Source organism: Mirounga angustirostris, unplaced genomic scaffold (genome assembly GCF_029215605.1).
Source record: "Mirounga angustirostris isolate CCGP_5_RB_7025 unplaced genomic scaffold, mMirAng1.0.hap1 SCAF_10, whole genome shotgun sequence".
Lineage (NCBI taxonomy): Eukaryota > Metazoa > Chordata > Mammalia > Carnivora > Phocidae > Mirounga > Mirounga angustirostris.
The window spans coordinates 30077842-30103111 of record NW_026991718.1 but is presented as its reverse complement, the minus strand read 5'-3'; the positions used below and the strand labels follow the sequence as shown (position 1 = coordinate 30103111).

General features: G+C 48.1%; 1 protein-coding gene across 4 annotated transcripts; it reads left to right on the top strand.

Annotated features, from left to right (window-relative positions):
* Window positions 1-488: 488 nt before the first annotated feature.
* CDC42EP3 (CDC42 effector protein 3) lies at window positions 489-24988 on the top strand. 4 transcript variants are annotated; one of them, XM_045884436.3, is made up of 3 exons: window positions 1430-1712; window positions 15079-15189; window positions 22992-24988. In XM_045884436.3, exon 3 carries the CDS (start codon window positions 23230-23232, stop codon window positions 23977-23979), a length of 750 nt encoding a protein of 249 aa, XP_045740392.1. In that variant the 5' UTR covers window positions 1430-1712; window positions 15079-15189; window positions 22992-23229; the 3' UTR covers window positions 23980-24988. The 4 variants fall into 4 exon arrangements, with proteins under 4 accessions (XP_064428196.1, XP_045740393.1, XP_045740392.1 ...); XM_064572126.1 differs by lacking the exons at window positions 1430-1712; window positions 15079-15189 and adding an exon at window positions 489-711; XM_045884437.3 differs by lacking the exons at window positions 1430-1712; window positions 15079-15189 and adding an exon at window positions 918-1047.
* The last annotated feature ends 282 nt before the right edge of the window (window positions 24989-25270 follow it).

Sequence of the window (25270 nt, the reverse complement as noted above, 5' to 3'; positions counted from 1 at the left end):
CTTGCTGGACTGTTTTGCTGGTCAGATTTCTAACATCTCTTCAGCTGAGTTTTGTATTTGACTTCCAGCCTGACGGCCATTTGACCTGCCAACTATTATTTTCTTTGAGGGTTTTACCACTCCACCCAAGTCTTCTGCTCTCCAGAGCGGTTGTGTGCGTTTCCTTTTTCCTTTTCACTTCACCTTAACGTCAGCCGTGGCTTACAACCCCGGCTTATTGTGCATCCTCTAAGGTTTCAGACCCGGGGGGCGTTGCGATGAGGACCTGAAGCTGACGGCGCTCGGAAAGTCAAGGTCCTCTGCAGGGTATCTGCTTTGTGCCAGGATTTCCGTCCAACCCGAGAGTCCCAGGGTCCGGGCCAGGCCCGGAGCGCCCGACTCCCCCCCGACTGGGTTCCAGCCGCCTCCCCAGGCCGACCGTGCGGCCTGGGACCTCGCAGCCGGAAAACGCCGCCCTTTCCTGTCGCCTACTCATTAACCCAGGAGAAGGACTCGAGAAGGAAGAGACTGAGACGGATTAAGAAAATTAATTAACCAGGTCGAAGCTGGGCCTTCGGGCGGAGGGGCGGGGCGTGCCGCGGCGGTCGCCGGAATGACCGGCGGGCGCAGGTGCCTCCAAGGGCGGAATTTTAGGCTCCCGGGCCGGCAGCTGCGCCACTTGCGCCTCGTCGCGCGTCGTGGACTGCCGCCACCCGCCTGCCCCAGCTTCAGGCAAGTCTCTGTAGGGACCCCGCGGGAGAGGAAACACCTCCCCCTGGGCTGGAAAAACCTGCAGCGTCGGCTGTTGGCGCGCCCACTCGCTCAGCCCCCAGCCCCAGGCGTCTCCAGTGCGCCAAATCCACTCTCCGGGTTTTGGCAGCAGCTCCAAAGGGAGCGAGCTGGAAACTGACAAAACACGACCTTTCCCCCGAGCCGAGGCGGAGAGTGGCCGGGGGACCCGGGGCCGGGCAGGGTCGGCGCGGTCAGGTGGCCCCGCTTCCTCGAGAGTCACCCGCCCAAGGCGCCCGAGCCTCGCCGGGCTAGATCGGCTTGTGGAGACCAGGAGAGGTGGGCGCGATTTTTAGTGCAGGTGTCCAGGGTGCGGGTGGAGTCCCTTTGTCCTCGCGCACCCAGGCGCTAGCACCCCGGGGTCCCTCTTTGAACCGAGCGTCTCCCGCAACCTCCCTGTGCGGAGAGAGCTGAACGCTACTGCTCGGAGCAAAGCCGCATCCCTAAGGGTGGCGGCAGGGCGGTAACAACGGGTGCCCATTGTACTCCGGGGGCCCGCAGGCGCTGTAGCGGCTGACCCCCGCCCGCTCTGCGGGGCCGGGGCGCAGGTACCGCGCCGGGGTGGGTCTGCGGGGCTGCGCGCGCCCTCCGGCCCGCCCCGGCCCGCCCCCTGCGCCGCCGGCCCCGCCCCGAGCAGCCCCGCCCTTCACAGGTTCAGGCTCTGCGTCCCGTCGCCGCGCGCTCAGTCGGGCGCGCACCTTCCCTGCCGGCGGTGGCCAGAGCGGGTTGGGAGCCCAGCGGCGGGGCTGGAGAGCGGGCCGCGCCTGGAGACCCGTGGCCTCGGGCACCTTCACGCCGACTCGGAGTGGATAGTGCTGTGAGGTGCCGCGCGGGCCGAGCCGGCTGGATCTGCGGGTAACGGGCCGGGACTGCGTGTGCCCTCGGGAGGCATCCGTGCGGGGCGTCCCGCCCTGGGGCAGCGGCTGGGAGCGTCGGGGTGGCTGGTGAGTTGCTGCCTGCCCAGGGCTCCTTCCTCTTTGCCTGTGAGTCTGTCCGATCCGCGGTCGTGGCCGCTTCCGGCGTGCGCGGGGTACTAGGCTTAGAAACGCTCAGGGAGCGGGGATACCGAGAGCATCGCCTTCCCAGCTGGTGTCCAAAGGACCAAAGGGGACCATAAAGCAAACCAGGAGGTGTTCGGGTGGCATGAGCGGGACGCAGAGCTCCACCATTTGTGCCCACCACTTTTCAGGGTGGGGCTGCACGGCTACGCTGCACCCTCTGAGTTATTGACAGCCATTCTGGGCGCGTATTGCATTTTTCCATCTGAGAACAAACCGCACATGGCTACCGCTCCCCTCCCGTCGTGGGTTGGCACCAGGACCGCACCTGGGTGTACCGTGCACATCTGCGGTGGCAGTGTCCGCCGGGTGCCCTCCCCTCCCTTGACAGGGGGCATTGTGGCAGGAGCTCCAACCTGCAGATCTGGCAGTTTATAATTGGATTTTTTGATTTTTTTTTTTTTTTTTGGACGGTGGTTTCTGAACAGCTGAAGCGTTTTCAAGATTTTTTTTCTCTTTAAAACTGCCTTGACACAGACGAGTATCAGACATGTGAGGACGAATGGATCTGGCCAGTCGTTTTTTTGTTATGAATTATTGTACTCCATCCCCCTCTCGACTTCGGGAGGCATGTGTTTCATCTTATAAATAGAAAGTAGCATATTTTTTGGCAGGACCTCCTTTATACTGTACAGTCTAGGAGAGGTCAGTTTAAAAATAAATATGCACTTGAATGTTGAATTACCGAGAGCCAGGCTGTGGCTGGGACAAGCTGCGTGGACAGCAGCATCAAAGCCCAGAGCACAGCTGTGTTGAAAAGAGTAAAAGCCCCAGAGTGCAGCCCAGGCTGACAGTCAAGTAATTACATTTTGTTTAAAAAAAAAAAAAAAAAAAAGTGAGTGAATTAAAATGAGGGCGGGAATAGGAATGTCAGGAGGGTATTGCAACATGAATCTTTCCAGACCTGGTATATTTGGGGGAGTCGCTGCTTATGTGTCTGGGAAGGGGGAGGGAATGGATGAATGTGTTAGGGAGACAAAGATTTCCTCCCCACCCCCAACTTTTAGGCCTCACAATATTAAAGAGTTTCTTGGGGGTGCTGCCTTTTAGAAAGAACAAGAAATTAGGAGTGCAGCAGATGTCCGTATTTGAATAGCAAAGCCAGTCTTGGAGACTTCCCTTCACATCACAGGGAGACAAAAGGCTCCACATGAAGCTGTGATCATGCCGCAGGGGTATCTCGAAGGCGATTTAAAAGACTCCTATAATGTTCTAACTTAGAAAAGATCTTGCATCTAACAACCAAGAAACGCAGCTTCTCTTTTTTTCTGGACGGTTCTAGAGGTCTTCTCTTTGACACCACCTGTGATTTGTATGTATCGATTGGCAGTTAAAGAGTCAGCTAGACCCTATGTGCGTGGCATAAACCCTTTTCAGAATAGATTTAAACGCTCAGGAGGTAAGTTGGGGCAGTTGTGACATGTTCAGCATTGGCACATGTGGAATCAGGGATTGCGCATATTTGTATAGTCCAGGAATGGTGGAAAGTTCTCCATTAAGTCCCCCAAAGAATGTCGATTTCCCAATGGGCCTCACTCACTGAACACAACCCTTGAGTACCAGCTTCTGGGCTCGCAGATAAGAACTTTGCAGAAATTTGGAAGTGTTTCTGGATCCATGGCAGTTTCTGTTTTCCAGTGGTATCATCTGCAAGAGATTTACATTATGAATTCCATGATTGGAACATGGTGTTGTGGCTATGGGAGCAGCTACAGACATGAAATCAGATGAGCTCCCCCTTCCCTCCAGATCTGAGCGGGGAAATTCTGTTTTCTATCTGAATGTAACATGGAAAGACAGCTAAAGGAATGAGTGTTGCAACTCTTTTTTTTTTTTTTTTTTTTTTTTGCTTTTCATTGTAAATGTAAATGTGCAAGAAGAGTAAATACAAAGCCCTAAAAATTATCACAGATGTGCTCACGTTGAGCTGGTTTGTCTATCTGCTGTCCAGCTTTCCCTTTAGTGTGGTGTTTTATGTCCAACATGCTCACAAAAGCTGCCCTTTTTTGCTTCTAGAATTCATGGTATTCAACAGCAGTGGGGATAAAGTTGCTTTAACCTGCCTGTATCACCCCAAAATTTTTACCAGGCCATAAATTTTTCCCAAGCTCTCTGCCTAGTCAGTAGCCATTACATTTATCCAGTGGGTAAAGTACAAGTCATAACCTGAAGAGACCCTCCAAAAAGACTGCTCTGATGTTTTCTTTGTAACTATTAAAATTCTTATTTGGGGTCTAATTTCGTTTTGGCCTGGCCTCATTCTTTCTAACCAGAAATCCTGTGGACCCGATTATTCACTGATTGAATAAGAACTTCAGTCTATTTTTAAATGCAGTATGTTTGCCAGAGAATAAGGGTAGTCATTTGAAACTAGTAGATTCAGCCAGGTACAAAATCTCCTTTACCAAGGACTGAAGCCCAAGAATTCCGCTAATGCATCACGCTGTTCAGGACTTTGGATGATAAATGTATCCTACATGGAGCCTGTCCTGAATGCCAAGCAATCTTCTCAGCCCTTTACCTCGATTTAACTCATTTATTTCTAGCAATCATGCTGTGAAGGAAAAACTGTTACTATCCCCATTTTACAGATGTGGAAGCTGAGGACAGATCTGTTCTATACTTGCCCAAAATTACACTATACTTGCCCAAAATTACACTAAAAGGAACAAATCTAAATATGCGTATGTAATTTAATTGGCACGCAGGAGTGGCTAATCCTGAATGAATGTCAGCACCTCTTGAGGGTAGGGAGATGGGGAAAAAACCCTAAGGTTAAGAAGCCTCTCTGGAGTCAGGCTGCCCTGGGCTCATAACCTAACTCTGGCACTTAATACCTGTGTGACTTTGAGCAAATTACTTAGCCTGCATACCTCAGCTTAGCAATTATAAAATAGGGATAATAATATGAACTCTGAGAATGAAATGAGTTAAAAAAAAAAAAAGTAATGCACTCAGAACAGTGCCCAGTCCTGAGTAAGCACAAGAAAAGGTTGATGCTTTCATTGTTGCTTTTATTTTTTTTCCTAGGTGCTTAATACTGGCTCTCTTGTTTAATATCCATAACTACTCTTTGAGGTAGATAGTATTGTTCTTATTTTCCGGATGAGAACACAGCCTCAGAAAGGTTTAATAACTTGGCCAAGGTCACACAGCTGAGTAACAGAATCAGGTTTGGAATTCAGGTCTAGTTGACCTTGTACTAAATACCACACCCCCACCCCTGGGGGAGGGAAGAGGAGGGGCAGGGAGGCTATTAAATCTGACTCTTCTGAGGGTTTTTGGCTTCTGGCAGAGAGCTCCTTTCGTAGTACTCTATTCAAAGGAAGATGGCAGTAACTGCCAGCCTTGGGGAATACCATGTGAGTGATTTCATTTTTGAAGATAGTTTAGTCTCACAGGTATGGCAACAGTCTTCTCCTGCAGTGGATCCAGCATCAAACTGCTAGAGTTAACCTGAGCATTTAGTTTATACCAGAAATGAAGAGATGTGCTACGTGAAAATGTAGAACTCGGAAAAGAAGAGGGGGGACAAAAAAAAGCCCGAAACATCCAGGAACGAGCTCAGGATGAAGTGGAGCTTAGGGTGGACCTCATCCTTGTGTTGAAGTTCTGAGAAGCCAGGGGTTACAGTGTCCCATAACTAGTCTGGATGGTCACCTCCTTCAGGCCAGCGCCCACACCCACAGTGCCTGGCCCTTCAATTCCCTGGCATCCAGTGGACATTTAATACATGTTTCCTAACGACGCTGCTTCAGGAGGAGCTAAGCAAGAGTCAGGAGCCACCAGTAAGCTGGGCAGGAAGGTTCTGTCCTTGGCGGAAGTCGGCCTCATTAACAGTTTCAAGTTCTACATATGCCCCGGGCCCTGCCAGATAAGTGTCTGGTGCGACAGATAGAGGGGAGGGGTCCTGGGAAACCTACCAGAGGTGCCCTGGATAACCTGCGGGGGGCTGGCCTGGCCTCTGTGCCTTGGATTTGTGGGATTGCGATTAGCTGGGGGAGGCTGCTCAGACCTAAGGAAGGGTTCTAGAAAGAATGGCTCGAAATAACTCAGGTTGCCTCAAAACCAGGAGCAGTAGTCTTCCAGCTGTCAGCCTCCATTTGGAATCTGCCCTTCTCCTGCCCCACCCTTCTAAAGGTTACAAAGGAAACAGCACCCCACAAACCAGGATAAATAATATAAGTAGCCAAGTAGTTTTACAGCAATGGTTGGGTATGTTTCTTTCCTTTAAAAAAAAAAAAATGCCTTCCTTGGCCTTGATACATTTCTTCAATGCCAAGTTCACCAGTATCTCATGATGATGGGCTGCGTTCGCCCATCTGGTGGAAAAGCCATTTTTAAAATGAGACCACAGTTTTATAATATGAATCATGATATTGATATTTTATTGAAAGTTCTCTTGTTTCTGAAGAGCCAAGCAAACTGATGAATTTGGAAGCTGGTGAGTTCCAAATTAGTATTTGTTGACTCCTTGTTGCTCGCCCAAGCCATGGATTAATAGTAGAATCCTCGAGTCTCAAATGTGAAATTAAAAGAGCCTGATTTTCAGTGATTCGGGTTTTGTTTGTGTATTTGAAAAAGCCATTACCTACTTTCTAGTCTTTGGTTCTTTGTTAAACCGTGTCGCAGTGATAACACGTCTGCAGTTAGCTAGGACAGCACCACCTCACTGGGACCCTGAGCTCCGAATAGCATCAGGCAAGGACTCTTTGGAAAACTAGCTTGCTTAAGGTCCCTTTCTGCAGGACTTGTCAGAGCATTTAATACGTCACTGTGTTCAGTGAATCGCCACAAGGAGACAGCGTCCAGGGTCTCAAATCATTAGCCCACAGAGCAGCTGACAGGGCTAGTCTGGCCGGAAACACACTCTGGGAGCCAGTGAGCCAGAGGCAGAAGCCACACACTGCAGTCTGCCCTGCGGAGCTGAAGAAAGCCAAGGACTTTCTAGAGAACCAGCCACAAGGACACACCAGAAGGTGTGAGCACACCTGTCATTCTGCTATTTGATCAAATTAATGCAAGACTGATGGAAACAATCACAGAGGTACCGGACGTGAGACAACAGCGTCTGGTCTTAGCTCTGATCCAGGTGTGACGGACCTCAGGGCCTTTTTTCTCATCTCTTCAGTGAGGCGTTTGGTGCTAGATCACCTCTAGCTGTAGAGTCCAGTGAGCCCGGAGCAGTGACACTTATCAGCATAGCTCTCTTACTACTAATAATAGAAAACCCGGATCTGCAGCGAGACTGCCTGAGCCCGCGTGCAAGCCAGAGGACTTCAAAGCCAGGCCTCTGTTTAGACAGCTTACACGCTCGGGAATCTGTCATGTTCTGGTGACAACTCGAAGGTCATATTTGTGGACACATCATGCCAATGATAAATAACCATGTGTTTAGTTGAAAAAGACCTGTTCAAATTCATTATAATCATTTAGGCTACACACATTTTTTAAACAAGGCATTTTTGGTTTAATGTGGCTTTGCCATTTCAGAATGTATTTGATTTCTTTCCCTTTTTATTTATTTTTTTAAGTTTTTTTAACCTTTTTTTTTTCCCCCAAGGGTCAGTTCAGACATATAACATTGATTTTAACACAGCAGGAGACGAGGCTCGACTGGCCCTCTGTGTCCCAAGGCAAATGCTGGCCCTTCTGTGGGTAGGCTCTGCCCCCTCATCTGTGAAGCCATGGAAGGGGAGGGATGGGGGCACAGAGGAAGCAGATAGACACTTTCCAGGCTCTTTTCTGGCTCTAGACTGGTGTCATTCTATGACTCTTTCTCCCCCTTGTATCTGAGGCATTTCCACAGTGTCTAATACTTTGTGTTGTAACACTTACTGCATTTATTTATTTATTTTTTAAAGATTTTATTTATTTATTTGACAGAGAGACACAGTGAGAGAGGGAACACAAGCAGGGGGAGTGAGAGAGGGAGAAGCAGGCTTCCCACGGAGCAGGAGCCCGATGCGGGACTCGATCCCAGGACCCTGGGATCATGACCTGAGCCGAAGGCAGATGCCTAACGACTGAGCCACCCAGGCGCCCCACACTTACTGCATTTAAATGATCATTTATTGACCCTCGTGGCTACCTAGCTAGACTGCCGGCTCCTTGGAAGTAGGGGCTGAACCTAGTTTATATCCGCTTTCATCTTTTTTTTTTTTTTTTTTTACAACAGAACCTAATGGAAAAACAATCTAGCCCTAGCCTGTGATGTGATTCTGCCTCTGGCACGGTCTTCTCAGTGTTGTCGGGCCAGAAGTCATGTTCACTTCCAGCTTACTCAAATACCGCCCTAGTAACGTTACTCTTTCCCAGGCGACAGAACCCGCACGTTCAAAGGGAGGCACCTCTTGTCCTTTGGTTCTGGTGGTAAGGATCATGCAAGGTGCTCCGAGGAACAAGCCAGCCCCAGAGCTTACTTCTCGGCTGGGTAGCTGTTGGTGGATGTGAGTCACTAGCCAGGGGCTGGATGAAGGCAGGTGACCTCACTGAGTCCATCAGCTCAAGACACAGGGCCCACTGTATGCCTATCACAGTTTTTCCTGCCCTCAGATGGCTTCAGAGTGAAATGTCTTCCACGATAATGTTGATTTTTTTGGCTTCATGTAAGTTTAGTATAAGTTTCTGTTGATGGGTGGGTTTTGTTCTCACCAGCTGTGGGCTCCCCTGTGGTACAGGTGGGGTGGACAGCTGCCGACATGTCCCCGGGACAGTGTGGGGGGGAAACGGTGACTTCTTCCCAATTCCAGTTTTTTCTTAGAATGAGGAATTATGCTTGGAACCAGAACATGTTGGGGGTTTTCACACAATTTAAAACAATCCGTTTATGCACGTGGCCAGATCCCAAGGTCCAAAAGAAATAAGGTTGGAGAAGAATCCCAACAATGAACTTCTGGCCTTTCTTGTTCCTTTTGCAGCTCTGGTTTCTTGGAATAATTAGTAATAGTAAACTCTCTTCCCACTGATTTGTCAGCTCATGGCCTAACAGAACTTTGTCAAGCACTTGATGTGTGTTTTCTCCTCCTAAGAAGACATTGTTAGTATCCCCACTCTGCAGATGAGCAAACTGAGGCTCCCAGAGAAAATTACTGGCATTGCTTTGTACCCTTAATTTGGTACCGGGAAGGATGGGAAAAGATGATGAACATTTTATAAGCTGGTGGCCAGTATTTTGATTCTAAGGATACTTAGATAAGGATTCTGAGGATACTTAACTTCATTAAAAAATATTCTATTTTTTCCTTAAAATTCCCTGGAAACTAGATGTTTCTGCAGACGTAGAATCACAGACCCTAACATTTCACAGATGGAAGGGTCCTTATTTCGGCCCTCCTCTCTCATTGTGACAAGATAACACTAAGGCCCTAAGAGTTGAGTGACAGAAAACAAGTCCTCCTTGGCCCTGTTCTCTTTCAAGCTTTTTTTTTTTTTTTTCTTTCTAGCCAAAGCAAAGAAAGAAAATCTTACTATAAAGCCAGTCTATTACCAGATTTTAAAATTTTTTTAGTGAAAGAGGAGGAAGGAACAGGTAGGGAAGTTGGCCCTACTTTTCTCAGTCTCCCTTCCCTCCACCAGTGACCCAGAGGTGCCTGCCTTGAGCTCCGAGCGTTCCAGGGAACGCGGTGTGAAGAACCACCATCGTAAAATACTTTGTAATACTAAGGATAGATAAATCTTCCACACAAATCTATGATTATATCCTCTCTGCGTGTCTGTAGCTTGCATGCACTTGCCAGGGACTGCTCCTTTAAGTTAGGAGCATGGCCTAGAGGAAATCTCCCCTAACTTCCCCAGGCAGGAATGCTTGTCTCTGCCTCCCCTCTGGAATCCTGACTTGGGAACTCAGACTCAGCGGGGAAAGCCTCTCCCTTTCTTCAAGCTGATTAACTCAAGTTGTTTTAGACTTCTTCCTCAGACACGGCCCCACCTGGCCTCCCCATGAACTTTCATCACATGCCTAGTTCTGTCCTTGGGACCATACAGATTCCCTCCCACCTGACAGCTTATCAGATATTTAAAGAAAATAACTGGAAGCCCTTACATATTTCTTTATCTGACCAATAGCGGTTGATAGTAATTTGCCCACCTCCAAGAAGTCCCATTCGTTCTCAAGGCTGAGAGATTTGGCCCTGGAGAGAAAGGATGCTTGTACATTCCAAGGGGAAGTTAGCCCCGTGTCAGAGGAAGGAATTACCCTCTGAGCAAGCTGGAGGTGGGAATTCCTTCCAGTTGTGGAGATTGTCCACAGGGTGGCCATAAACCATTTTATTGATGACTGCTACAGACAACATTTAAAGAGAAAATGAAAGTTGTTATTTTATTAATAGAATGCCTCCCCTCCTTCATGTTGAATCTAGTAGATGTTCTAGTTTTTCATTTGGTGTAAAGATGATGCTTGGTGTCTGCACAGCATTCAGTTCTTATAAGCCCCTTTAAGAGAAGCAGGTTTGGGGTTATAATCTCCATTTAGGCAGAAGGCAACTGGCACCCACGTGTGTCTGGAGTTCTACAAGGAGCTTGCAAGTCTGGCTCCAAGTTTTAGCCCAGGTGTCTTCTCCGCTAAGGCCTAGAACCACAGCTTGGTCTCCTGTTGTTGTGTTTGCCAGTATGTTCATTCATTCGGTAGGTGTTTTTCGCAAGTATTTGCTCTGTGCTAGTCCCACATTGCTATTCAAAGCAACCCTTTTCTGGAGAATGTCCATTAGAGTTTCTTGAGGTTTCTTTGTACCTCTTGGGCCAAATAATCCAAATTTCCCCTTAACCTGTTTCCTTTTGAAAGGAAAGGTCAGGAGGGCGAGCTCATTGTTTCTCCAGGGCCTCATTCTTTAAGACTGACTTAAATACAACTAGCGAGTCTGCATTCAGGGGAATGTATTGTCAATTTATTCTTGAGTCTTGCCTGTCTCTCTGAGACGCTATTTGCACATTGCAGTCAAGGATAGAAGCCCTTTCCCTTTCAAACAGCACGATGACAAATATTCTCTGCCTTAATCCCAAAGATCTGTAAGAGCCTAGAGAATTACTGGGGTTTGCACTGATAGGCTGTAAGATTCTTACTCTGCATGGATAGAGAAAGGTTAAAATGTCCTACAGACGGAAAAAGGAAAGAAAGCCTTTGCCACAAGAGGCCACAGCTCCGTTGTTAAATGATTTTATTTTTTTTTTTTCCTGTAGGAGGCCTAGAAAGACTCCATCTTGCATTTTCAACAGGATGGGCAGGGAAGAAAGTCAAGGCAGTCTCTTTCAAACTTTCTCATCTGTTCATTTAACAAACATTTGTCCAGTGCCAACTATGAATTAAATCTAGTTGTCTCTCCCCAGAAGAAGGCAGCCTAGTGGGAGACCCAGTAATGATTACAGCGAAGTGTCATAGCTGGTGGGTTTGAGGTATTAACAAGACAGAGTAGCAGCTCCGTGTAAGAGGCCCTGGGGGAGCCGGCTGGAAATACTAGCCGCGGGGGTGGGCAGGACCCTGACTGCTAAAGTGGGCCTCACACGAGTTGTTTTATGTCCAGGCTGTAAGGGTGGGCCAGCCACCGAAGCCCGAGAGTGACAGGGTCACTTGGGCATTGTAGCTGGCTCACGCAAGGAGACGAGGTTGGAGGCAGGGAGACAGGTGGGGTGGCAGATGCCCTTATGCAGGAGAGCGATCTTGAGGCCTAGAAAAGGCTGAGGCCTTGGGGTTGACGAGGGGAGACAGCATTGGGCCTTGATGTGGAGAATGAGGCAGGGGAAGAAGTTGGGGATGACAGCCGGGTTTGGGATTTGGGTGACTTCCTACCGTTTACCAAGAGGAAAGTACAGGAGGCTTGTGCTAGGGAGGCAGGTGGAGAATGAGGCAGGGGAAGAAGTTGGGGATGACAGCCGGGTTTGGGATTTGGGTGACTTCCTACCGTTTACCAAGAGGAAAGTACAGGAGGCTTGTGCTAGGGAGGCAGGAGGAAAGATGGCACAGTTGACTAGGCAGTGCCCAGCGGGGAGCCAGGTGAAGTCTAAAAAGACCGGGGGGGAGAAAAGTCCAATGCTCTCTGTGAAGGAGCAGTGTTTTCTTCGTGTTTGTTTTATAATTTCCAATCCACTGCGTACTGATGCTGTGTGCACCACGAGTCCCTTGGGCCCACACCCAGCTCCCATGCCAGCCAGATGCCACCCAGCTCCCAAACTGGCCAGTAGCCTATCCAAGGAGAAAATCCACCGGTCCTGTCCTTGATGGTTACAGCAATGTCAAAAGAGTTTCTAGTAGCTCACTTTTGATTTCTTTACTCATCTTGTCATCGCCTGGCCATTGCCTACAGAGCTACCCTGAGTAGTTAACTCGAGACTAAAGTTACGTAAGTGTGGGCTAAAGACACACTGATTTGGACGTTATCATTAGAGGGGATAGTTGAAGCCCCGGGCAGGGTTGTGATTGTAGGGGGACTGTTAAGGGTTGGGGGATGGACAACACCCATCCAACCCTGTGGAAATGCCGCATCTAAGGCGGGGGCTCAGACTTTTTCTGTAAAGAATCAGTTCATATTTCAGACCTAAAGGGCCACCATAGCCTGTCCATAACTACCCAACTCGGACCTTGTCTTGTGAAAGCATCTCTAACAGGGTTTCCCAACCCCAGCACTACTGAGAATTGGAGCCAGATAATTCTTTGTTGTGGGGGGCTGTCCTGTGCGCTGTAGAATGTCGAGCATCTCCCCTGGCCCCACCCATGAATATCTCTGGACATTGCCATATAAATGAATGGGCATACATGTGTTCTAATAAAAGTTCATTTACACAAACAGGCCAAGGTCTGGGTTTGGCCCACTGACTGTAATTTGCAGATGCAGGCCTAAGGGATGGACAGAGGGAAAACTAAAAGGGTTTATTCCATAACATTTGAGGGCCTTGGGTGTCCATTGCCCAGAAGGAGGCTCTGTTGGGAATCCATCATAAAGAGGAGATTTTTATCAAAACAGTAGCTCTTACTCATAACACCTTTGCCTACCTCATTCTTATTGAGCTTAGCACCTACCTGGAGATACCGGACATAAAATCACAAAACCAGAAAACAAAAATAAATAATAGGCTCGGTAGGAGTCCTCAGAAAGCCTCCGCCAGCGCGGTACTGAGCCTGGATTACGTGAGGTGAGTTAGAGAATTTTCTCTGGGAAGGAAGTGACTAAAGCGGATCTTGGGGGATGTTATGAGTAGGGTTGATGGTAAGAAGGTGGGAGGACATTCCACATAAGGAACACAGGGTTCTTAGTTCCAGAAAGTTGCGGGGGAAATGAAGTGTCCCCAGTGAGGGAAGGGAGCCATTGTCCCCAGTGAAAGCCGTGTGCTGGTTGTGCGAGGCCCGGTGCACGTGCTTCCTCTGGGAAAAGAATTAACAGCGCTGAACACTGTTTTCTAGAACAGGATGTTTGTTTTTCTCCTCGAGCCTCAGGGGGCTTTCATTACTGCAAAATTTTAATCTTTTGGCTTTTCTTTTACATTAAGTCAAGTTCCTTTTGAGATTCTTTTTGACAAAATTCTTTTGGCTGCTGTCTAGGACCATTTTATTCATTCTTGGTCCCTGACAAGGTGCAGTTACTGTCTCTGCCTCTCATTGATGTTGAGATCATAGTGTATCATTTCTTCTTTGTCCCGTCAGACCTCGAGGCAGGCAACCTGCAGTGGCCATTCCATTCTAAACTCACTTGCATGCGAGTTGTCACGTTTGCCCACCAGCGACAATTAAGAGCGCAGACTGTGGAGTCCAGCGGTGGCTGAAATCTCAGCTCCTCCACGACTTTGGCTGATTGACCTGAGATATGGGCATAATCTAAGATTGCTTCCTCAGAGGTGTGTTCTAATACCCACCTGGCCCATAGCAAACACTCACATGATAGCCATTCATATTCACAAGTGTAAATTCCTTAGAGAAACAGGAATTTCAAATTTGCCACTTCCTTGAGGAGCCCCTATAGACTTGGACTGGGGGATGGCCCTCGGGAGCAAACCAACTCATCCCTCACGATGGAAGGGGTAGCAGGGGTTATGGATTTAAAAACTTCTTGACTTGATGTTCACTGCGTGCTTTGTGTAGCGGGAGGCAGAAAGAGAAGATCCAGTTTGTGTCCAGAGATGAGCTCTCAACCTGGTCTGAGGGGACATTCGTTCATTTATTGAACAAACATTTGTGTACAGGTATTTCTGTACAAATAACACAGGGGAGTCTGCCTTGAAAGTGGGTGGAGAATGGAATGGCCACTGCTGGCTTCCAAATATACCCAGTGCTGGTATGAGGTGGAGAAGCCATGTTTCAGCCCATCCACTGAGAATGAATGATTATCAAGGGCTGGAGTAGGTTGGGAGAATAACGTGGAAAATCCCATTATCTGTCCTTTCACCCTGTTAGAGAAATAGAGTAATCAAGGGGCCTAAACTTTGGGGCCAAATTCTCTTTCCATATTGATAATGTCATTGCAGCTTTGCAGATGAGGTGGGATCCATTAGTTATGGAAGCATGCGAGCAGTTCACAGTAATGGCATCATTTGATTCACATCTGCCAAACTGCCCTGGTCCTTCCAGCCCTGAGACTGTGCCCCATACGAAAGTAGTTGTGACAAGTGAGTCAGGCATTTTGAGAGAACCTGTTCTCCTCCCACCTTATACTACAACACCCAGGGATCAATGTCCATATTGAGTCCTCCCCAATAACTGATTTTAATAGGGAGGAAGGGTGTGTAATGGCCCGTCTTCAAAAGTGCAGACTTCCGAGGTGGAGGTGCCGTCTTCCACTTTTGCTTCTAAAAAATCTCTCAACTACTACAATTAGATCCCATAAATGTGAGGTGTGTACCTGAATTAGCAGTGAGTCTCCCATGTGGTATTTTGTGGGTTTCTATAAAGCAGGTCGTAAAAGAAAAATAAATACAAGCTGTTGCTGAATCATAAACGAGAAGTCCGTTTATAAATAAGCGAAGGTGAGATGTATCAGACTTTCTGAGTGGGTCCATAAAATAGAGTCTGCTCAGTCTGGCTCTAAGTTCATTTGCATGAAAGCTGAGCCGCTGGGGGTGGAGCTCGGGGAGTTTCACAGTCTCCTGCATGTAGCTGTGTCGTCCTCAGCTTGGATGATACACAAGAGGATAAGAATCTAAAAATAGAAATGGCATCTTCTTATCTTCTCATGGGTGGAGTAAATAGACTAAAAATATGAAAAGCATCCCTTCAGGATGCTGTTTATTGGGTGTTCCTCTGGTTACATTTTTTTTTTTTCTGTCTTAGATTTTGATTGAAGTTCAATGGTGAAGCTTCTGACACGGATTTTTTTTTCCATGACTTTCAAATTCTTTGATTCAGAGAAGCCTTCCTGCAGAGGTTTGCAAAAGGACTGGCGTGAGTGCCCACACTGTGGTAATGTTTCAGTGTTTCTGATCCAGGAGGTTGGCTTGTCTTCCCTATATTAGTAAAAACACAGCCATCTTCAAATGGACAGTCTTCTAGGTAAAGTCTGTGAGCGCTTTGACAGGCAAATGTGACAGGAGGCCATGAGGAAGTTGGCAGTGATAGTAGAGAATGAGCAGGCACCCGCCACACACCACCGAGGAGGCCTGGGATCAGGGCTGCTTCCTGTGATGTCCCCAGACCTTGATCACACATCCCACAGCCACCCACTCCATCTGTGAGAAACCTGGCTTCTCCTTTGGAGAAGCCAAAATCTAGGTCCTTGTATCTTCTGCCCAATAATCCTAGGGCCTCAGAGAACAAGTTAGTCCCTTTTCTATTACGGTTGAATGAATCCTTCAGATTCCTAAAGATTTGTTTTCCCCTCCGTCTGAGTTTTCTTTCAGCTGCTCCCCTCCTTCAGCTTCTCGCATGTCATGACCAAGTTCTTTGTCTCCCTGTTGGACTCCTCAGAACATATAGGAACATGTTTCAGGTATCCTTTATCCTTTCTCAAGTGTGGAGTCCAGGGGCACGTGGGTGGCTCAGTCTGCTGAGCGTCCAACTCTTGGTTTCAGCTCAGGTCGTGATCTCAGGGTCATGAGATCCAGCCCCGCGCTGGGCTCCGCACTTAGCTCAGAGCCTGCTTGGGACCCTCTCTCCCTCTCCCTTTGGGCCTCCCCCCTGCTCTCTCTCACTCTTTCTCTAAAATAAATAGATAATTTTAAAAATCAATAAATTGTGGAGTCCAGGGTCAAATACAGTTTCCTGGGGCTTATCACAGTAGCATCTTCTTGTTGGTGGCAGAGAGAAATACCCCGAAGATGTTTGGGGGTGGAGAGGTTCTTAACTGGGTCATCATCCGTCGCTGGGACTGATGGTTCAGACTTGAAGGAGGACCCGTTTTATATTTCTGCCTGGGGTCCAGGTAGTGCGGCAGTCCTGGGTCTTGATGCCGGGAAGAAGGGAGGCAAAGTGAAGAGTGGTCAGAAGCTAGGATGTCCTTGAAGGATGTGACAATGAAGCAAGCAAGGGGAAGTACACACATAGTCACTTCCCGAAAGTAGAAGAAAGGAAAAAGCCCAAAGGTCCCTCGGGATGGTTTTCCCACCCCCCACCTGTCCCTGTTTTTATACATGTGTGTTTCAGATTAACATTGCAACCTATTTTGTAGGCTGCAAGAACTTCTTTATCCTCTCTCTCTCCACTAAGAATTACTCTAAAAATAATTAGTGGACCAACCAAACATTCCTTTCTTAAAATAAATGTGATTTTTAAAATCTAAACCTCTTTGTTCTTTTCAGATGAGTTGCCAGTCCAGTCAACTCTTAAGTGATTCAGGAACTGATTTTTTCATGTGTCACTTCTTAATGAACCCTGTTTCCCCCCACCTCCTGGCCACTGCCCTGCTTTGGTCTTTTTGGCATCATTCTGTTTACCAAAAGTAAGGCAATGAATCAAAGGGCCGCTTCGGGGTTTTCTTTCTTTTTTTCATTGAATTATCCCTGCTGTGATGATTTCTCTTATTAACACTGTCACTTACACTTTATTCAGTCACCAGAAAATGGAACGGCTAGCCTAAGGCCAGAAGGACACCCCGACACTGCCATTCTTATCAAAACCGTGACTTTAAACTTCCCTCGAGTCCTTTTGTATCCTGGAACCCTTGGATGTCTCATAAATTCCTGTAAGCGGGGGCCTCTGCATTTGCAGCTGGACTCCATGCCTCCACATCTGCCGGACGTTGTCTGTCACCTTGAGAGAGGGGGACAAGCCACTGCCCAGGGAGTTGACCCCTTTTGTTGGCAAATCTGTCCTCTTCCAGTGCCCAGGGACTGGGACCTTTGTTTTCTAAGGGATCTAATTTACGAGATGAATATTATCTCAAGTGTCATCGAAGGGGGGAAAGAGGAGCAAATAGTGATCCAAGAATGCAGAGAAAGGGATTAGCAATCATGGAGAGTTCAGATTTCAGGGTTAAGGGGAGGGTTTTTGAGAAAAGGCTACACATAGGAAGATTTCTTTCTGTTTTCCTCTGTTTCTTTCGTGCCTTCCTGCCTTCTCTCTGACTTTCTGTCTTTGGGTTTGAGAAAGACAGTGGGAGTACAGGAATGAGGGCAATACAAGAAAGCTGGAGAGCCCGGAGAGCCCCCAAGTGTGGGCGGGCAGCATCCCTACCAAGTGGTTGTGATGGTTGGTGGAGTCTTGCCTGATAGGAAAAGGCTAGCGGTTCTCTTCGTTTGGCCTGTGGAACACCCGGAGGGCCTGCTCACCAATTCTGGTGGAGTAGTTCACATCTGGCCCGTAAGCCCCTCCTTCCTCTCTCCCACCCCATCCTACAGCAAGTGAGCCCACCTCCTTGTGGGCAGAGGGCAAAGCCTCTCAGGTGTCAGCCTGACCCAAGCTCTCCCACTGGGATTCATCCTTGCTCTGCCTACTGCCGCGTCGGTCAGCTGCGGAGCCCAGGTCTCCTTTTCTGAAACCAGTGAGCAGGGACGGGATTTCGTGTTGGGCATTTAGGACCATCCCATCGTAGAGCGTTGTCTATGTCACTAGCCGCCATCTGGACAGGAGCTCTACGCCCAGCCCCAGCGCCTCTTCCCGCCCATGCTTCCTTCCATGTGGACACTTGCTGCATCCTTAGGCCTCTTGCCTTTTCTCCTTGCCTTCTGACTAAAAACCCTTCTCTTGTGAGGGCTTTTCCATTCTGCCAAATAACCCTGGTGCTCCCTCTTACGCGTGAATGCCTGTTCCCTGCAGGAAGGGGTGATCTGTCCCTTGGCCACGCTGCAGCGAGACAAGGTCAGCCCTCTCGTGAGGTCTCACCCCCACACACGCTGCCACCCTAGATTTGGGCTTTTGAATGCAATTGCCACAGAAGTGTTTGCATTATGATCCAGTACGTCAGATTCAGTAGGCTTTTCGGGACCTATATATAAAATTCTGTCCAAGGTGCAGCCTGAGCCCTAAGCAGCACATTTTTTTTTTTTAATAGCTAATTTCTAATTCATTCACATGGTTCAAAAACCCCAAATCATAAAAGGATGTACAGTGAGAAGTTTCTCGCCCGCCCTCGTCTGTCGTATTCCGTCCATGCCTTCCCTGTGGGCAGCACCATTATTAGTTTCCTGTGTATGCTTCCAGAGAGATTTTACAGAGGTGCAAGCCGAGACAAGTGTGTCTATATGCTTCGGCACCTGTTCTTCCTTCAAAGATAGATATCTTTGAGCTCTTTCTATATCAGTGCACAAAGAGCTGCTTCATCCTCTTTAAGACCTGTATAATATTCATTTGTACTGGATGCACCTTAATTCAATCTAACCAGTCCTCTCCTCTGTCAGTGGACAATTAGGTTGTCTCCAACTTCAGACGGTTGTAAATTCCTGGACTGATAATCTTGTACATGTATTATGTAAGTGGATAAATCTCTGTAAGTAGAATTCTGGTGTCGAAGGCATGGGATTTGCAGTTTTGATAGATCCTGCCAAACCACCTGCCACCCAGGTGGGGTCTCTTGGGGTTCCCACCATGGGTGTATGCAAGGCCTGACCCCCCCTCCCCTCATCAGCCCAGTGTATTAGCACACATTTGTATCTTGAACAGGCTTTGGGATGCACCCCTTTCCTAACTGGGGAGTTGACTATGAACTCCCGGCAAGTGTGTTTGTTCAGTGTCGGGACCTTCTTCTCTGGAGCCTGGCCACTTGGCTTAGAGCCTTGTAGCCACGTAGCTTTGGCAAAGGGACTCAAGACTCGTGGTCTGTACCTCAGTGCGTCATTTGTAAAATGGGGCTATTAACAGTAGCAGCCTCGTGGGTTCTTGTGCATGAGCTAGGAGGTTGGAACAGTGCCCAGAACACAGAGAGGCTCTCAGTAATATTCAGTGCTGGTGGTTCCCAGGAGCATGCGCATACCCGCCCCCCCGCCCCCCCCAGGACCAGCCACTTTGTTTCCGCTGAAGAAACTGTGCGTTAGGTTTCTATACTAGCAATGGCAGAGAAGATGTGGAAAGAATAGTCAGGCCAGTAAAGGGGGGCATTGATGTCCATCGGCTGATAAGCCCGGGAGCCCAGAATATCCAAAAAGGAGGGGAGGAAGCAGCCAGTGTAAGACATCCTCCTTATTAGATTGTGATATGTGGGATCAAGCATGGTTGCCCCTGAGCTGGAGAAGGACAGATAAGAGAGAGGGATGGCGTCGGAGTTCCATTTCCCCAGCATCGCATCGCAAATAGCAACTCATCTGAAGTTGTAAAACTGACATTTTTGTCCAAAATTCTTAAAAAAAAAAAATTTTTTTTTTCCCCCAGTATATTTGGGAGCTCATAGCATGGGCATATAGTAGAAATTCAATACAATGGGGCGCCTGGGTGGCTCAGTTGGTTAAGCGACTGCCTTCGGCTCAGGTCATGATCCTGGAGTCCCGGGATCGAGTCCCGCATCGGGCTCCCTGCTCGACAGGGAGTCTGCTTCTCCCTCTGACCCTCCTCTCTCTCATGCTGTCTCTCATTCTCTCTCTCTCTCAAATAAATAAAATCTTTAAAAAAAAAAAAAAAGAAATTCAATACAAATTGTTTGCAAAGTCCTAGAAGCCTACATCCCTATCAGGCAGTAAACACTACGTAAATGTTTCTAGGAAGAAAAATGCCTTTTACAGGATCTTCTCGCTTCTCCCACTCCAGTCTCATTGCCTGTAGCCCTTGTGGCTTTCACTCACCAAGCCTTTCCTTACTTTTTGTCACTTCCTTCCCACCTTCGTGCTCATGCCGCTGACATAAAACCCAGCTCCGACCAGGCCAAGCCAGCCTCTGGGGAACGGCTTGCAGTGTCCATGGTAGTGGCCGTGGTCATGGTCATGGCTGTGGCCGGGCAGGGAGGGAAGGAGGGCTGGGCGTTCCCCCCGCCCCGAGCCTTCCGGGCACAAGTGTTTCCTCTCCCTTCTCCCCAGCTCACCCAGGCCTTGTTCAAGTGCAGGGCGATGGTGTGGGATGCCATCAGCAGGGCAGGGAACCGTTCGCTGGCTGCATCTACGTGATATTTTTCTGCATAGTTTGAGGTGCTCTGCCTCGGGTTCTGGCCTCGCATAACCCTGACTCCACCAGCAGAGCACGGGCAGCCCTCACTTGCCCCTGAGTTGTGGTGGACACGCTGTATCTTTCCCTGGCAGCTGTCGTCCTGGCCGTGTGTGCTGAGGACACCACTCTGGTGGGCACCTGTCCCTCGGGCTGCCTCCCACCTTCTTTGGGCTCCCTGGCGGCCCCTGCAGGCTGTCACCCACCACGCTGTGCCCATAGGCGCAGGAAGGCAAGGCCAGCTACCCCGGGTGGCAGGGGCCCCGGGCTGTTAGACACTTACCAGGAGGTTCTGATGTTGGAATCCAAGGCTTTGGATTTGTAACATTTGTGACTGCCACCAGACTCAAATTCGAGTGAAAATTGAGAGAGCATCTGGACCCACCAGACTGGCTTCTTACATATGCATGTCCCCTTTGGTATCAGGCACCTCTATTAGTAACACAGTGTTTCCTTGGGATCCTAACCTCAAGTGGGAAGCAGAAGCTCGGGGCACCTTTGTGTGGCTACAGCAGCAACACCTTGGGGAGCTTTTGGAGCCAGGATCGGGACTAAATAGAAAAGAAAGATGGCAGGTGTGTGGTCCCAGGTGACAGCTAGGTTAGCGAACTCCGGATACAGTCCCCCTCGCACACTGCCTGGGCCTCCTCCCCACACACAAAGCCAGGGCATGGTGGGCCTCTCCAGCTCCTCGTTCTCCACCTTTTCGAGCCTGGGTGCAAGCCAGTTCCCAAACAGCTAATTGGTACCTTGCCAGAGGGTGCCAGGGCACCGTTCTTTCCACCTGCCACGGGGAAATGGATTTAAAATTCTCGCCGAAAAGAAAGAAGTACGCAGCAGACACGGATGGCCTCCAACTGCTGCAAAGCGAATGTGGCTGGCTCTCCCTTCAAGCCACCACCCGACTCAGCCCTTTGAGTATTGATTGATACATTTATCTATTTGCTCTGCTGCCAATGGGAGGAGAGCCCGATGAGAGAGGTCTTAGCTGAGCCATTTCAGGAATTCCCACTGTGGGAAAGGTTTTAACTTCCCCATGTCAGCCGGTGTGACTGAAGAGTTAGAGGATTTTTTTTTTTTTTAAAGATTTTATTTCTTTATTTGACAGAGAGAGAAAGCACAAGCAGGGGGAGTGGCAGGCAGAGGCAGAGAGAGAAGCAGGCTCCCCGCAGAGCAAAGGAAGCCTGATGTGGGACTCGATCCCAGGACCCCAGGATCATGACCGAAGGCAGTCACTTAACCAACTGAGCCACCCAGGAGCCCCTAGAGGATTATTTTTAAGAGACGAAGAGTTTCTCCTCTGTAGGATGAGAACCTGGAGCCCCACACCTCCTAGCTTAGCACTTCTGATTGTGTTAAGTAGCATGTGTGAGGAGGGTGTGTGAGTTTTCCATGCTGATAACACATGACCGCAAGCTCGGTGGCTTACACCGCCCCTTAGAGATTGCCCCACAGTTTCTGTGGGTTGGGAGTCCAAGCAGGGCTTTGCTCCAGGGTCTCATCAGGCAGTGAGCCAGTTGTCAGGGCTGCGGTCTCATCAGAGGCTCAACTGGGGGGAAAATCCACTTCCAGTTCCCACAGGTCGTTGGCAGAATTTATCTCCGTCGGTCCTCCCTCAGCACGGCAGCTTACTTTCCCAAGGCCAGTGAAAGCAGTCTTTCTCAGTCTGCTAAGATGGACTGTTTCATAATATAACCTACCAAGGGGGACATCCCATCCCCTTTGCCATATTCTGTAGGTTAGAAGCAAGTCCCAGGTTGTGCCCACAAAGGCATTGACACCAGGAGCCGTATCACGGAGGTTTCCTTGGGGTTCCGCCCACCCCAGGGATAGGATATGTGCTTTACCAGTAAATGTTCCAAAAGTATTCCCAAGTGAAGACCCAGCCTGTTATAGATGATCACGCTGGTTTTTTTCTGTGAAAAGAAGCAGTTTTGTTCTTTTGCTTCCATCTCAGAAGGACTCAAGTCCTGAAACCCTTGACAGCCCAGTTCTTCGTGCCACAACCTGATTCCAGCTGCAGCTCTTCTATTTCCTGGCTGTAGGTGATTGAGAAAGGGTGATTTATTTTTTGACCCCCAAATCCCTGTTTTCTCATGTGTAAGAATGCAGTTTGCTGCATAAATAGCTACTGTCACTTAATAAATATTTCCAGTCCCTTTGTTTATAAGACTAATCACTGTATTGCATTAATTTTATTTAGACACGGGACTCAACAACAAAATACTGTCAGTCTTGCTAGTGTGAACACCAGACAAAGGAGAAAACACATTGTAAAGCAAATCCACTTGTATTTAAGGAGCTGAAATCACTCTGGTCATATGCTGACAGCCATTCTTATGATAGAGGAAAAATCTAAAATCTTAGACATGTGCAGAAAATTGTATCCATTTAAAAAGTGCTGATGTCATGAGGTTTTTCAATCTCTTTCCTTTTTTTTTTTTTTCCTTTTCTCCCCCTGAAATAAGACTAAGATTAGTGGACCCTTAGTAAAAGACCCAAAGATTAAATTTTTATCCGAAGATTAAAGTTTTTATCCTCCTTGATAGAGGGAGAAGACAAAATCAAGCTTGGCTCTAGATGGAACCGGGCCTGCCATTATTCACAGGCTCTTGTGAAAAAGGCAGGCCCCAGTGAACCCCGAAGGACCAGCTAACTATAACCTGCTCTGGTTTCCCTTTCAGGTTTCTCCTCATCCTGGAAGGGGTTGGATGATGTCCCTGGCTCTCCAGGACGCCCCTCCTTGGCTGTAACTGCAGGAAGGCCTCTTAAACCCCAGCTCTTCTCCCAGCCACTTCTGGAAGCTACTTGAGAAAAAGGATGATGTGACAGATCCTATCAGAAAGGATTTTTGGAAACCTAACACCTTCGAAGAAAGTGGCCCTTTTCCCTTTCTCAAAGTAGACATTCTCCAATTCCAAAATGCCAGCCAAGACCCCAATTTACCTAAAAGCTGCCAATAACAAGAAAGGCAAGAAATTTAAACTGAGGGACATTTTGTCCCCTGATATGATCAGCCCTCCCCTCGGAGACTTCCGCCACACCATTCACATCGGCAAAGAAGGCCAGCATGACGTCTTCGGTGACATCTCGTTCCTGCAAGGGAACTACGAACTGCTCCCGGGAAACCAGGAGAGAGCGCGCTTGGGCCCATTCCCAGGGCACAGCGAGTTCCTGCGGGCCAACAGCACCTCCGACTCCATGTTCACGGACACACCCTCCCCGGTGCTCAAAAACGCCATCTCCCTCCCGACCATCGGAGGGTCCCAGGCGCTCATGTTGCCCTTGCTGTCACCAGTGACGTTTCATTCCAAACAGGAGTCCTTTGGGCCGGCCAAGCTGCCCCGACTTAGCTGTGAGCCGGTCGTGGAGGAAAAGGCCCCGGAGAAGAGCAGTCTGCTGGGGAACGGGACGGGCCACCAGGGAGACGTCTCGTGGGGCTCCAGCGGCTCAGCATCGCAGTCTAGCCAGGGCAGGGACAGCCACTCCTCCAGCCTCTCCGAACAGTACCCCGACTGGCCGGCCGAGGACATGTTTGACCAGCTCGTCAAGGAGAAGACGAAGTCGGAGGAGTCCCTCTCCGACCTCACGGGTTCCCTCCTCTCCCTGCAGCTCGATCTGGGGCCCTCCTTTTTGGATGAGGTGCTGAATGTCATGGATAAAAATAAGTAACAGACACCGCCGACTCTCGGCCTTTGGGGGAAAAGGTATCAAAAAATAAAAACTAAACTAAACCACAGTCGAAGAGAAGAGCTTCACTGGCTATGTGTGCAGTTGTGTGTTTTCTAAGATAATGTTCCTACGAAATATTTTTTGTACCTGTAATGCCCTGTTTGCAAAAACAGAAAGGCAAAAAAAAAAAACACAAAAAACGTCCTGGCAGAAAGGAAGTGAGTCATTCAGAACCCATTTTCGGCGGGTATTGCTGATGTTCAGCTCACATTTTTTTGTTTCCAGAAACGTAAGAACTTTGGCTTGGCCAGGATTGGCACTAGCTACGAAGGGCTGCTCAAGTCACATTAAAGAACTTGACGATACTCCAGCATTTTCTGAGCAAGAAGTCAAAATTTATTTAACACCTAAGCCTCTTTTTCTAGACTCTTTTCTATATTACATTATTTGGGCTCACCATAGCAAATTCTTCAGTATTAAAACTGTTCTCTGTTTTCACATTTGAACAACTCTATGGGTTCGGGGGATTTTCTCGTAGCTCTTATATATCCCTATACATTATATCTATATCACGCAATTTTGACCGTCAGCTACATGTTGGTAAGACACAAGCAAAGTATTACTGTAACTAAGTTATTTTTAAAGTTAAAATATATTTTTATGTGCCTTTGGCTTTTTATTGCAGAGTCTACATTTTATAGATACTACATCAAATGTTGTCATTTGACTTGTTTCCATTGGAGTTCCATTGTAAGCTGTGTATGTATATGTTTGGAAAAGTGTATTCATACTTAGCTTTATTTCTTTTTCTTCATCTGTTAGCATACTTTTCACAGCACCCAACAATGGATTGTTAAATATAAAGGCACAGGTTACTCATGATGCTTCTGCAGAGACTGTGGGCTACACCATATAATGTTATTTGGAAATCTAGGTATTTTAGTACAGTACATACTTGCATTACATAGGTACTTCATGCGACACAATAAAGAGTAAATGTTAAAATGAAGTTGCTTGTTTATAGTAATAAACAGAAGCGTAAGAGAATAATAATATTTTCCTTAAGTCCAGGGCTAGAAAAATTGCTTCTCTAAAGTGTACGTGAGCCTTTAAAATAAGAGGTGATTTCCATCCACTCTGCAATTTTGATTTTTGCCCAAAGGTTTGAGATTCCAGAAACGGGACCCTTCAGTTTTAGGAAAAATGAACATGTGAGATCAGAATTTTTAAGTCAACACTGAAGCCAGCCTCTCAAAACTCATTTCTGTGAATCTCCTAACCTCACTCTAAC

What these genes read in the sequence shown, in the direction of transcription:
- CDC42EP3 (XM_064572126.1), top strand. Translation starts at nt 23,230, where the DNA reads ATGCCAGCCAAGACCCCAATTTACCTAAAAGCTGCCAATAACAAGAAA.